The sequence below is a fragment of the Pelodiscus sinensis genome, chromosome 2, assembly GCF_049634645.1.
Source record: "Pelodiscus sinensis isolate JC-2024 chromosome 2, ASM4963464v1, whole genome shotgun sequence".
NCBI lineage: Eukaryota > Metazoa > Chordata > Testudines > Trionychidae > Pelodiscus > Pelodiscus sinensis.
In genome coordinates, this window is record NC_134712.1 from 217,689,146 (window position 1) to 217,704,329 (window position 15,184).

Consider the following 15,184-nt stretch of genomic DNA (forward strand, 5'->3'; position numbering starts at 1 on the left):
TAATGTAGGCAACCGGAGTTGCAAATGAAGCCTGGGATTTGAATTTCCCGGGCTTCATTTGCATAAAGCTGGGCGCCGCCATTTTTAAATGTCCGCTAGTGCGGACTCCGTGCTGCGTGTAGCCACGCGGCACGGACTAGGTAGTTCGCACTAGGATGCCTTGTCCGTGAATACAGAGGCAAAGAAAGCATTGAATATTTCAGCTTTCTCTGCATCATCTGTCACTAGGTTACCTCCTTCATCCAGTAGGGGCCGCACACCCTCTCTGATCACCTTCTTCTTGTTAACATGCCCATGGAAACCTTTCTTGTTATCCTTCACAACCTTAGCCAGTCGCAATTCCATTTGCGCTTTTGCCTTCCTGATAACTCCCCGGCATTCTCGAGCTAGACATTTAAACCCCTCCCTGGTCATTTGTCCAAGTTTCCACTTTTTGTAAGCTTCCTTTTTGTGCTTAAGTTCACCAAGGATTTCCCCTGGAAGCCAATCCGGTCTCTTACCATGTTTGCCTCTCTTGCTACGCGTCGGGATGGTTTCTTTCTGTGCCTTCAATAAGGCTTCTTTAAAATACTGCCAGCTGTCCTGGATTCCTTTACCCTTCATGTTAGCATCCCAGGGGATTCTGCCCATCAGATCTCTGAGGGAGTTAAAATCTGCTTTTTTGAAGTCCAAGGTGTTTATTTTACAATTCTCTTTTCTTCCTTTGGTCAGGATCCTGAAATCTACCATCTCTCGATCACTGCTTCCCAGGTTGTCACCCACCTCTATTTCCCCTATTAGTTCCTCCCTGTTTGTGAGCAGAAGGTCAAGCTGCGCACGGCCCCTGGTCGGATCCTTCAGCACTTGTGTCAAGAAGTTATCCCCAACATTCTCCAAAAACTTCCTGGATTGCCTGTGTACTGCCGTATTTGTTTCCCAGCAGATGTCAGGGTGATTAAAGTCCCCCACAAGAACCAGGGCCTGAGATCTGGAAGCCTCTCTCAGTTGTCCCAAGAAAGCCTCATCTACTTCATACATTTGATTCGGTGGCCTGTAGCAGACACCAACCACAACATCACTGCTGTTGTTTTCTCCTTTAAACTTAACCCATAGACTCTCAACAGGTTTTTCTCCCTCTTTATACTGGAGTTCAGAGCAATCATAGTGCTCTCTTACATAGTGCAACTCCTCCTCCTTTTCTCCCCTGACTGTTCTTCCTGAACAGTCTATACCCTTCCATGACAGCGCTCCAGTCACGTGAGTCATCCCACCAAGTCTCTGTTATCCCAATTAAATCATATTTCTTGGACTGGGCCAGGGCCTCCAGTTCTTCTTGTTTGTTGCCCAGGCTTCTCGCATTAGTGTACAAACGCTTCAGGTAACCAGTTGATCGTCCTATCTTCTCCATTCGAATCAGGGGTCCTCCTTTCTTGCTCGTTCCTCTCTGCATTTCTTCCCAGTATCCGACTTTCCCGCTCCCCTCAGGGTTTTGGTCACCGTCCCCCGACGAATCTAGTTTAAAGCCCTCCTCTCTAGGTTTGCAAGCCAGCCCGTGAAGATGCTCCTTCCTCTCTTCATTAGGTGGATCCCTTCTCTTCCTAACAATCCTTGTGCCTGGAACAGAGTCCCATGGTCGAAGAAACCAAAGCCCTCTCTGCGACACCACCCGCGCAACCACGCATTTACGTCCTCAGTTCGACAATCCCTACCCAGTCCTTTCCTTTCAACAGGGAGGATGGACGAGAATACCACTTGTGCTCCGAATTCTTGGATCCTTCTTCCCAGCACTACATAATCAGCAGTAATCCGCTCAAGGTCATTCTTGGCCATATCATTAGTTCCCACGTGGAGAAGCAGGAAGGGGTAGCGATCCGAAGGTTTGATCAAGTTTGGTAAGCCTCTCAGTCACATCCTGAATGTGAGCTCCCGGTAAGCAGCACACCTCTCGAGATTCCAGGTCTGGACAGCAGATGGATGGCTCAGTCCCTCTTAGGAGGGAGTCCCCGACCACCACCACCCGTCATTTTCTTTTGGGGGTGGTGGCCATGGAACCCCTACCCTAGGAGTACGCATCCCAATGCCTTCCAGTAGATGGTGTTCCCTTCTGGTTTCTTCCTTGTGAGGGCCCTTCCAAAGCATTCAGCACTGTAGAGCCTGTGGAGAGAGCCTGAAAGCGATTACTTACCTCTATAGCATTGGGGGATTCCCATGCTGGCCTCTTCCCCCTTCTAGAAGTTACATGCTGCCAGTTCTCTTCCTGGTCACATACTGCCCTCTCTGGCTCCTCTGCCTGCCGTGCTTCAAGGATTAAACACTGCCTTCTATCAAGGAAGTCTTCATCCTCTCTGATCGGGTGTATGGTCGACACTTGGGTCTCCAGTGCTCTAACTTTTTCTTCCAAAATGTTGACCAGCTTGCACTTCGTGCAGATAAAATCTGTTCTTTCTTCTGGGAGGAAGACAAACATGGCACATGCCATGCAAGTAACAACAGCAGACCTATCACCATCCATCGCTGCTGTCCTGGAGAAGGGATTTAAAAAGAAAGGCAAAAGAACCTCACGCCCTATCCTCTCCCCTTCCAAACTCCCTCTCTAAACTCCCTGTTAGCACTCACCTGTCCTTGGTCACTTGCCCACTGCCTTATAAAGCCCTGGAGTGCCTGAAAGTCCCTCCCCCTACCAAGGCTCAGCCAATCAGCAGAGGCTTCTAGAATTCAAACTTTAATTAGAAGCCAACAGTTTCCACCTGCCAATCACAGCACACACTCCATGAAGGGGACGGGGAGGGCAAAGGGGAAGTGAAAAAAAAAAAGCCTCACAAACAGATGGACCTTAAAAGGTCTGAACTCAGTTCAGGAGGAAAGGCTGATGTTTTGACTGGTCCATTTTCTGTATAATACAGTTTGCCCCTCAGAACTACATACTTCATTCACAGTGGTGATGTCAAGTGATTTTGATGGTCTTGAAGTTACCTCTATAGACACAGTAGCACTTCACTAGTGCTATCACATATTTTCTGTAAAAACATCCTCTTTCAGAGACCACACTGCAAAAAGTTAATGTGATGAAAAAAATTCACTTCTGTGAATAGGATGCTAATATATTTTATGTCTGAACAGATTTCAAAAAGACTCCTGCCTTGTTACAAGTGCTACACAAGTACAACCGTATTCCCTACAACTCTCTACGTTGTTGCATCTTAAGCTGCAAGCTTCCTCTTCACTTTCCATGCCCTCAGAAGAGATTATTGTTTCTACTATAGTTACTGTAAACAATACAATACTGGACTAGTTGGACTGCTAGTTTGATCCAGGCTGTGAGGTCCTATATTTCTGTGGAATCAATCAACTGTTGTCTGTTTGGATCAAGCTGATGAAAAACCTCTGGTTCTTATTATTTTGTAGTACATAATATGATGCAGATACTGTACATACTTTTAAACTTTGTTAACCATTCACAGTTGCTGAAGTAATTTCTGCGTTGACAACATAAGAGACTAGTTACAGAGGCGTATAACTAATAATTAAGGCATTACTGAGAAATGGATTCAAAGTTTTGTGGTACTGAATGGTATGTCTTCCCAAGTCTAGATTTTTTATGCAGCCTTGAACTATTTCCAAGGTATCAGAGGGGTAGCCGTGTTAGTCTGAATCTGCAAAAGCGACGAGGAGTCCTGTGGCACCTTATAGACTAACTGAAGTGTAGGAGCATAAGCTTTCGTGGGCAAAGACCCACTTCGTCAGATGCATGTTCTGGAAATTTCCACTACATGCATCTGATGAAGTGGGTCTTTGCCCACGAAAGCTTGTGCTCCTACACTTCAGTTAGTCTATAAGGTGCCACAGGACTCCTCGTCGTATTTCCAAGGTGTGATGTTTTTCTTGGTCTTTATGGTGATGAAAGAGCTATGCAAGACAAGACTGTAGGTATATGAAATCAGTGCTACTGTGATTCTATTTTTAATTAAAATAAGTCATTAATTAAATTCAGATTTGGACTACTCCCATTTAAAAATAGTTACATTCCTCTCTCAGACATCATCTAAAGATTTCTTTTTTGTTACTTTCCAAGCAGAGTTTAGGCCTATGGAGATCTTTCTTTCCTGACTATATGTGCCAAATTCCACTAATAAGTGAGGGGGCTCACATATGCTGAGAATGAACCATAGAATAGATGACTGTGCAGCAGGAAATAAGCTCAGGATGGGGTTAATAAAAATAAATGGAAATGATGGCCTCAAGAATCCCAGCTTATGGCCTCAGGGTCACTGATTTAGAAATACAGCCTCTAGGCAAAAGCATCTGATAATTGTGATGCTTGAAAGCGCTAAAACATGGAGTATTCAACGTATGACCAACAAAAACCAGACTGACGGCATGTCATCATCCAGATGTTCATTTCCCAGAAGGCTTTGAGACTGGGCCTTAGAGAGCTTTGCACTTGCCCACATTTTACAGCCCCGGCAGTTTTGATTTGTTAGATATTGACCCATGAAAAATAAAAAAACTGATAAATTATACTAGACCTATTTTGCTGGCTTATGATACTTTAAAGAACTAAATACTGGACATTTCTCAAAGCCCAAGAATGTGTTGGGTGTTTACTGAATGAATATTTGCACTTGACAATAGTTATGGGACAGAGCTGTAATTTTGGTGTATTTCAGTAGCTGAATTTAATAATTTTATGAAAATGTTAAAGGCCCATTAACAAAATAAATGCATAGATTTTAAAAGTGTCACCGTGTTTCATCATTTTAGGCCATGGTCTCATGAAAGACCACAAGAATGAACAGAGTCATGTGTGTGCACGTAATCCCAGAACCTGGGAAGAGACCACTTGAGGCAATGCATGAGTAAAGAGTTTTGTGTGTGTGGCTCCCAACTGCTGTACTGGGTCTCTGACAGGGTGCAAGGCAAAGGATTACTGATTTAGCCCTCTATCACACCAGCTCCCATTTAGGGGACTAAATTAGAGCTGGCTGGTGATAACCTGTCCCAAACTGGGAAAGAAGAGACAGCTGCCATCTAATTAGACTGGGGCTGTATAAAAGCCTCAGGGAAAGGAAGCCAATGGGGGAGCAGAAAGAAAGAGAAAAGGCATGGAATGGAAGAAAGGAGGTAGCTCTTCCTTCGTCAATGTTTACTAACCCCAGGGTCTCAGAGTGACTCTGTGGACCTAGCAGAGGCAACAGCCAAGGAGTCCTGCCACAATCTGCTACAGGGGTCTTAGGTTGTAAGATCCTTATGTAAAGGATCTGTTATAATTTGTCTGGGAAAAAAACAGGAAAACCAATGATGCAGCATATAATACATAGAACATGTCAAGACAAGAGATTTAATAGTCAGTTGCTCCATCATTTACTTGTCACTTAGAACAGGAGGAAATTAAAAGTCTGAAAAGTTCCAGCACTATTCATTTCAGTGAGCTCACCAATATTTTTGAATGGCTCTTTCTTTGCGGTTCCACCATGGTGACATCTCTCCGTCCAACATAGTGAGGAACAGTGGAGTTATGTAAAAAAGCAGTGAGTTCCGGCGTGTCCGGTGGAATAGCAAACTGGAAAAAGAAAGACAGTGAACTGGAATGACATACCATACAGTTACTTTAACAGATATGTTACCTTCTTGGGGAACTTGAACTTTATACTAGCTTGGTTTTTAATTTAATAGCACTACAATGAGACTAGATACCACTTTGTTCTACTAGCAGTTTAATTGGCAATATTACAGCAGGATGGTGGCCAGCAATATGCACTGCACTAGATAATTTTTTTCCAGACATTCTTTACTGGAGCCAGTTTCAATTCTGTACTTGTTTTTGCTAGATTCTTGGGCCCAGATTCTGATCTCTGTTACATTGTGTATTCAAAGCCGCTCTCACTGAAATCTAGTCATTAAAAGAGATCAGAATCTGGCTTTAAGAATTTAATGGTTTTACCAGCATTCAAAAATATCTGCATTCTACTATTCTCAGTTTTGGTGGTTGTTTCTGGAGGATTAATTATTATAATAAAAATTATCCATGTTAGTAAAAAAACCCACCTGGGTGACTTATCCACATACAGAAAATGTAAGAACCAAAGCTCAGAGCCAAAGTGTTTTTATTGTTGGTAGTTCTGTGTTTAGTTTATATAAAAGGCAGTTATTGTCTTCCTTTACCTTTCCTGAAGCCTCCAGAGATATATAACGGATCTTAATTTTTCAGGAAGGAAAGATACATTTTCTAATTTAGCACAGTTTTATCAAGTCAATTTGTAACAAAATATATGATGAAGTTTGTGATATGATCTGAAAGGAATTCACCTAAATACACCCAAAACAATTCCTTAGGTCCTCAGATTAAAGGACTTTATAGGCTGTTGTGCATTTAAACTCTAAAGCTCAAAATTTGCATTTATTTTAAAAACAAGTGGCACCTTAGAGACTAACAAAAATATATAGGCAGGCCCTCTCAGAGAATGACAGAGGCCTGGGCTACTTTGAGTTTAGAGGTTCCAGCCCATCACAGGCTCCCAATGTACCCAACGTCTCATCCAGAAGGTCATACTAAAACCAAAAAAAATACCAAACAGGTGGAGAATGCTGTGGCAGTGACCCCTCAGGTAAGAAATCAGAAGGGAACACCATCTACCGGAAGTCATGGGATATGTTGTCCTAGGGAGGGGGGTTCCACAACCCTCCCCCCAAAAAGAAGAAGATGGGAGGAGGGAGTCCCCGACCACCAGCAAAGAGGTACTGAGTCATCCATCTGCCGTCCAGACCTGCAATCTCAAGAAGTGTGTTGCTTACTGGGAGCTCGCATTCAGGATGGGACCGAGAGTCTTCCAAAAGTGATTAAACCTTCGGATCACTATTCCTTCCTTCTTCTCCATGTAGGAACTTACGATACAGCCAAAAATGACCTTGAGTGGGTCACAGCAGATTATGTAGCACTGGGAAGAAGGATCAAGGAATTTGAAGCACAAGTGGTGTTCTCGTCCATCCTTGTAGTTGAAGGAAAAGATCCAGGTAGGGATTGTCGAATTGAGGAAGTAAATTGCACAGGTGGTGTCTGAGAGGGCTTTGGTTACTTCGACCATGGGATCTGTTCCGGGCACAAGGATTGTTAGGAAGAGATGGGATATACCTACCCAAGAGAGGAAAGAGCATCTTTGCAGGCAGGCTTGCAAACCTAGTGAGGAGGGCTTTAAACTAGGTTCGTTGGGGGACGGTCACCAAAGCGCTGAGGTGAGGAAGTCGGATATGGGGAAGAAACACAAGTAGGAACGAGAAACACAGGAGGACCCCTGACTCAAATGGAATAGGTAGGATGATCAACTGGCTATCTAAGGTGTTTGTACACAACTGCAAGAAACCTGGAAACAAACAGGCAGAATTAGAAGCCCTGGTCCAGTCAAAGAACTATGATACGTTTGGAGTAACGGAGATTTAGTGGGATGACTTGCATGACTGTAGCACTGTCATAGAAGGGTATAAACCAGGCATGTCCAAAGTCCGGCCCGCGGGCCAAATGCGGCCCGCGGTCGGATTTAATACGGCCCCCCGCTTCTCCCGGCTCCCCGATGCTTTTTTTAACTGGCGCACTCAGCGCGCCGCTTCGGGGGGCCGCCGCCGCCGCCGCAGTCCCAAACCCTGCTCCTGCACTCCGCTTTGGGGCTGAGAGTGCAGGGACAGCCCCCGCTTCCTCCCCCTCTCCTGGCTCCCCGGCGCTCCTCTGACTGGCGCCGCTTCCGGCCGCGCCGCCGCCGTCCATGGCGGCCGCTGCGGTCCTAAAGTCCTCCATGTAGGGCACGTCCGCAGCCCCGCTCCCCCGCTTGGCTACGGGTTCGCCCTGCCCCCGGGCCGCCGTGAGGCCAGCGTGCCCTGCACTCTCCGCCCGCCTCTGACCCTGCAAGCCCTCTACCTTGGGGCTGAGAGTGCAGGGACGGACTCCGCAGCTGCTCAAGTTCAGTATCTGTGATTGGCCCTGCGCACTGTCAGCTTCCTGGCGGGCTCAGGCACGTGGAGCTGCGAACATTAGAGACTTCGCCACAAACGGGCTCAGGCACGTGTAGCTCATCATTAGAGACTTCTCCACAAACAGCCACAAAGGCAAGAGAATTCTTGTTGGGCAGTGTATTAGTGCAGTGTATTACTTGGGCAGTGTATTAAACCTCTGGCACTGCGCTCACATGATCCCTTCCCCTTCTGGTCAATTTAAAAAAATGGCGACTGTAAATAAGAGAAGGAAAGTTGACAGTGAGGGCCGCCGCTTCCAGGACAGGTGGAAAGTGGAATATTTCTTCACTGAAATAGAGAATCACTGTGTTTGTCTGATATGCCAAGAGACTGTGGCTGTTTATAAGGAATTTAATGTCAAGAGACACTACCAGTCGAGACATAGCACATACGACAAGCTTACAGGGCACGACCGCAGTGAAAAGTTGAAGCAACTTGAAGCTGTTTTAATGTCACAACAGAAATTTTTCATAAGAGCCCGTGAGTCAAATGAAAATGCCACAAGGACGAGCTATGAGGTGGCAACGTTAATTGCTAAAAATTGCAAATCTTTTGCTGAGGGTGACTTTATCAAAGAATGCGTTATGAAAATGGTTGAGAATATCTGTCCCGAGAAGAAGCAAGAGTTTGCCAACATTTGCCTGGCTCGTAACACTGTAGCACGGAGAATTGAAGAGATTTCATCAGATATTAAGAGACAGTTGACATCCAAAGGAGTGGATTTTGACTTCTTTTCAATAGCCTGTGATGAAAGCACGGACCTATCTGACACAGCTCAGTTGCTGATTTTTATGAGAGGGGTGGACGATGAAATGAATGTGACTGAAGAGCTACTTGACCTCCAGAGCCTTACGGACCAAACAAGAGGAAAAGATTTATTTGTTTCTGTTAGTTCCGCCATAGATGACATGAAACTGCTTTGGAACAAAGTTACTGGGATTATTACTGATGGGGCACCTGCCATGGTTGGTGAACGAAGTGGATTATCAACCCTAATCTGTAACAAGGTGATAGAAGAAGGAGGCAAAGCTATTAAACTCCATTGTATAATTCATCAACAAGTTCTCTGTGCTAAACATCTCAAATATGATCATGTTATGAAACCGGTGCTAAAGACTATTAATTTTATTCGCTCTAAAGCCCTGTGCCACCGCCAGTTTAAACAGTTTCTACTGGACATCCAGGCTGAATACGAAGATGTTTTATATCACAACGATGTAAGATGGCTCAGTCGGGGGTCTGCACTGCAGCGTTTCTACTCTCTCAGAAAGGAAATCGGAGAATTCTTGGAAACAAAGGGACAACCAATGCGAGAACTATCTGATCCTATTTGGCTGGCTGATTTGGGGTTTCTAGTTGACATAAAAAAGCATCTGAATGTACTGAACACGAGTCTTCAGGGGAAAGATGCAGCGGTGAACCAGCTTTATTCACACCTCTAAGCCTTTGGGACAAAGCTGCAACTTTTCATAAGGCAGTTGTCACAAACACAGCCCAATACCATACATTTTTCAGCGTTGCAGGAAATAATGAACAGTTTTCCACAGGACAATATCAGTGCGCAAACGAGCAGGTATGCAGCAGACATTGCATCTCTGGCTGGGGAGTTTAAATGGCGCTTTCAGGACTTTGCAGCTATTGAAAAGGAGATCAGCCTTTTCTCCTCTCCATTCTCTGTTGACCCCGAGGATGCTCCAGATCAGCTGCAGCTCGAGCTCATTGAGCTGCATTGTGACAGCGAGTTACGCAGTCGTCACCAACAGCTCTCTCTTGTGAACTTTTACCGCCAACTGGATAAGAGCCGGTTTCAAGAGATTCGAACATTGGCTAAGAAAATGCTGAGCTTGTTTGGCTCAACATATATGTGTGAGAAGACATTCTCTGCTATGAACTTTAACAAGAACCGCGTGAGGACAAGACTAAGTGACTCTCACCTGCGTGACATTTTGCGCATCAAAACCACTGCCTTTGAACCAGACCTAGCCTATGTACTGCAGTCCAGATCTCAGTTTCACCCTTCACATTAGTGTAGGCAAGTTTTTTTTTTTCAATTGAGATGAATACATTGTAAAATCTCAGTTAATGTCAGTTGGTCTAAATCAGTTATAAATATATTTGGACACAACATGTATAGTTGGTGTTATGTCGTTTGCCGTTTGCAATAAACTTTGCATAAAATAGTTAATTTGCATTTAATTTTAATGGTTCAAAGAATGTCAGGCAAAATGGTCGGCCCTCACGCATGTTCACTTCATCAAATCTGGCCCTCTTTGAAAAAAGTTTGGACACCCCTGGTATAAACTGTTCAAGAAGAACAGGCGAAGGAGAAAAGGAGGAGTTGCATTGTATGTAAGAGAGCAGTATGATTGCTCGGAGCTCCAGTATTTAGAGGGAGAAAAGACTGTTGAGAGTTTATGGGGAAAGTTTAGAGGTGGAATCAACAGGGGTGGTGTTGTGGTTAGTGTCTGCTATAGACCGCCGGATCAGGTGGATGAGGCTTTCTTCGGACAACTGAGAGAAGCTCCCAAATCGCAGGCTATGGTTCTCATGGGGGGACTTTAATCACCCTGACATCTGTTGGGAGACCAATACAGCAGTCCACAGACAATCCAGAAAGTTGTTGGGGATAACTTCTTGGTGCTGAAGGAACCGACCAGGGGCCATGTGGAATCGACCTGTTGGGCTAGACTGTTGGGCCCAACAGGTAGTGATCAATGGCTCGATGTCAGGTTGGTGGTAGGTTTCTACGGGAGTGCCTCAATTTTGTTCAACGTGTTTATTAATGACCTAGATGAGGGGCTGGATTGCACCCTCAACAAGTTCACAGATGACACTAAGCTAGGGGGAGAGGTAGATACGCTGGAAGGCAGGGATAGGGTCCCAAGTGACTTGGACAGATTAGAGGATTGGGCCAAAAGAAATCTGATGAGGTTCAACAAGGACAAGTATAGAGTGCTGCACTTGGGACAGAAGAATCCCAAGCATGTTTATAGGCCGGGGACCGAATGGCTAAGTAGCAGTTCTGCAGAAAAGGACCTGGGAATTACAGTGGATGAGAAGCTGAATAAGAGTCAACAGTGTATCCTTGTAGCCAAGAGGGCTAATGGCATATTAGGGTACATTAGAAGGAGCATTTCCAGCAGATCCAGAGAAGTGATTACAGGCAGTCCCCGGGTTACATCAATCCGAATCCCTAGTTACAAACGGGGGAGGGGGTGCCTCCCCCACTGTCGCTGCCTCCGGCGGCGTGGGGGGGCGCTTCCCCCCAGCAGACTAGGGAGACGCGGAGCTAGCGCCCCCCTCCCAGCAGACCAGGGAGACGCGGAGCGGCTTTTCTCGACGCGGAAGACGCGCGTCTCCTGGGGGGAACAAGACACCAGCCAAAAGGGGGCACCCCAGAGCGGAAAAATTAATTTCCTAGGGAACAGCAGGAGCAGCAGGCAGTGAGACCCATTGTGTTACAGTCCCCACCTTCGGAGCAACAGCTCTTTCCCTCTTCAGCACTAGAGCTGCAAGTATCTTGTTAGCATCATGTGAAATTAACAAGTCCCTTACAGCCTGGCAGAGGTGAAGCTGAAAAATTACCCAGTGATATGGGTGGGCAAGAATGGGGAGGAGCAGGACAGAAGGGAAGAGGGGATAAGCCCCAACCCCACACCCTGGCTGGAGCGGAGCAGGGTAAGCCCAGAGGGGATGGGTCTGGTTGCAAAGTGGGTGAGTGGACAATGAGGACCCACCTGTGGCTAAACTCCTGTTCCCAACACAGAATTTTTCTTTAAAATTAATCCTGTGGATAAATTCACACACACACTTCACAGGAAGGGATTTCCATTTTCTGCTCAGCAGAATGCAACAACAGCTTTGATTGTATCAATATTTCACTGTGCTCTGCAATGACTATTGATTATACTTAATACCCATTTCACTGAACCACCTGTAGCAAATTCTATTTGGAACAGTAATATGCATTGAATAAACTTTTTTTAGTTATAAAAAACAAAGATTCTGACTATTAAATGAATAACTGGGATCTTTCAGGTACCCCAAAAGGAAGATTTGGATATAGCATGAAACACTGAAACTTATGATCAATTTTTAATTAAAATATCAACCAAAAAAACCTTCATATCAAAACAGTATGTGTTTTTCTTAGAATAAGGAAGTTGTATGAGAATCAGGGTCCTTTCCTCCTAATTCCAGCCCCCAGTTCCCCCCAAAATATGTACCAGTTCCGATTTACGTACAAATTCAACTTAAGAACAAACCTACAGTCCCTATCTTGTACATAACCTGGGGACTGCCTGTATTCCCCTTTATTTAGCTTTGGTGAGCCCACATCTCGAGTACTGTGTCCAGTTCTGCCCCCCCCCCCCACTATAGAAAGGATGTGGATGCATGGAGGGGGTTCAGCAGAGGGAGACCAAAATTATTAGGGGCGGAGCGCATGACCTATGTGGAGAGACTGAGGGATTTGGATTTGTTTAGTCTGCAGAAGAGAAGAGTGAGGGGGGATTTGATAGCAGCTTTCAACTTCCTGAAGGGAGGTTCCAAAGAGGACTGAGAAAGGTTGTTCACAGCAGTGATGGATGGCAGAACAAGGAGCAATGGTCTCAAGTTACAGTGGGAGAGGTCTAGGCTAGATATTAGGAAAAGCTATTTCACTGGGAGAGTGGAGAAGCACTGGAATGGGTTACATAGGGAGGTGGTGGAATCTCCATCCTTGGAGGTTTTAAGTCTAAGCTGGACAAAGCCCTGGCTGGGTTGATTTAGTTGGGATTGGTCCTGCCTTGGGCAGGGGGCTGGACTTGATGACCTCCTGAGGTCTCTTCCAGTTCTATGATTCTATATGAAAATGAACACTTGAGACATTTATTTATTATCAATTAAGTCATTATACCAATAGACTGTATATTAAAAATGTAACTTTAATTATGAGTTTCCACTGCAAGCAAACCTCTTCATTTTAGGAATACTTTTCTGGCTTTGTTGTGTGCAAACTTGTTTATAATTAAAAAAAACCCCTAATTTACATGCAACATCACTGTTAATGTTAAGCCTTGCAAACCCATTCAACACTTTTGTCCCATTGTAGAATGAATATAGTTCTTTACTTGTTTTAACACATTGAATGTGCATTCACCTAAAGTGACTGATGTAGGAAGACTGACAAAAATACAAAATGCAATTGTGATATTTGAAAATACAGTTGACAAGCCAAGATCAAATATTTCTTGAAGCAATTCTTTTGGCTTGCAGTCCGATTTAAAGTTGGTGGAATGTATATATTTCAGGAAGACAATCTTGTCACAGATCTCTTCAAATTTCATTGCTGTACCTTTGTTGAAGCTGTTCAACCGCTGAATATAGATCTTTATTCCTTTGAACTCCCAAAGGAATCCAAAAGAGGTACAACTTTGTCACAGTGACTTCAATTGACATGCAAGACCAGATTTGATGGAGCCAATAATAACAACAAAAATTGACTCGTTAGTGCCTTTCTGCTTCCGATTGAGATGTTAGGCTGTGATGGGTGGAAAACTCAGATGAAATGTCAATACCCTGCGCTACTGATTTGGACTCAGAAAGGACTGCATGCTTCAATTACAAGATTAGTTTTGTGGATCATTTTTAGCAGCTTCATCCACATGGAATGAAATACATTCAAATTTGGATATACACTTCTGAATTGACTTAAGCTCAGTGCAAGCCTGTGCTGTGAGAATAAGAGATTCAAGCTCATTTAAAGCCTTTCTCATGGAGTGCAAATGGTGTGCAACTGGTTTAATGCCATCAATTTGTGCTGATCAACTTGTTGTTGACATATTGTGAAGGAAAACCGGCAGATGCTGCTTCAGAATTTCCCGTTTTCTAGGACTGCTACTGAAGAGGTTGTACAGTTGCTGGATTGTTCCAAAGTATGCCATTGCTTCCTTGCATGACTCAGCATAATCAATGCCAGTAAGATTTAGTGGGTGGTTGCCAAAACTGGAGAAAATGCAGTTTGGATTTTGCTCAGGAAAACTGTGTATACTCTGTTGCACTTCTCAGCCATGATGGATCCATTGGCATAAGTTTGGCCAATGCAGACTTGAAAATTTAATCTGAAGCCTTCCAGAATTTCTAATACATGTGTGGCAATTTCTTTTCCAGGTTTTTTCCATGAAATCCTAGAACAAAATGAATAGTTCTTCAATTGAAACCTTTGAACTTCCTGCACTTTTAACATATTGAACAACCAAGGCTATCTGTTCTTTATGAGAAGAGTCTGGTGTTGCATCAATAATAATTGAAAAGTACTTCGCATGTTGTATCTCTTCAAGAACTGTTGTTTGCACAAATGTCCCACACAGCTCAATAAACTTGTTTTGTATTCTGATAGACAGATAATGGACTTGCATGCATTTTCCGCTCTCTTATGATTCATGCACACACTTACTATGGCCTGATAAAAGTGGGTCATACTTGCTAAGAAGCTCAAGTATACCAAGAAAATTCAATTTGTAGGGTCATTGATATGTTGACTGGAACAAACAAAGCCAATCCTTGTTCAGAAAGAAAAAGAATGACATTCAATATGCACTCAAGGAGTTTTTTCAAGTTATCAGTTTCTATATTCATTTCACTCAGGAGTAAGTTTTCAATTGAACTGTTAGCCAGTGCTGCTCTACTAGTTGATTTCCATTTAACAGTTATTTTTATGTGATATTGAAGTTTCATGTACAGGAATTCGGTCTTTCAACTTCCTCAAACCTCTACGGATGCTCCAACCAGATGGGTCAGACAGTACTGATGCATTTTGAAATGAAACATTTAAAATGCATTTAAAAATGAAACAGGGTACACAATACAGAGCCTGCTTTCCCATGCTCCAGCAGAGCCAGTCTCTTGTGTAGATCTGTCAATTTGAAGTGTTTTTATCAGCAGACGAGTCGGAAAAGCATGATGTTCAGCATCTTTTGGTATATTACTTTGAATCTGAAAACAACTAATTTTGAGGAATGACTGCATTTGAACAACATTAGCTTCTGATGTCACTGTTGTTACACGATGTCCTGTGCTAGTCATAAGTTCTTGCTCTTGCTGCACAGCATCTCTGAGGTCCTCATTTGCCATCTGCCCAGTCTCTAAATCGAGCATAGATTCTGCATCTATCACTAATATTGGCATTTCTGTGTCTTGGTTAATGACCTTCCCATTTTGAGGC

General features: G+C 44.0%; 1 protein-coding gene across 1 annotated transcript in view; it reads right to left on the reverse strand.

Annotated features, from left to right (window-relative positions):
• Window positions 1-15,184, reverse strand: part of ITGA8 (integrin subunit alpha 8) — a 175,997-nt gene that overhangs the window by 33,643 nt on the left and 127,170 nt on the right. The window contains exon 26 of the mRNA XM_075922446.1: window positions 5,414-5,539. Coding sequence (XP_075778561.1) covers window positions 5,414-5,539 — 126 coding nt within the window. The remainder of the gene's footprint in view (window positions 1-5,413; window positions 5,540-15,184) is intronic.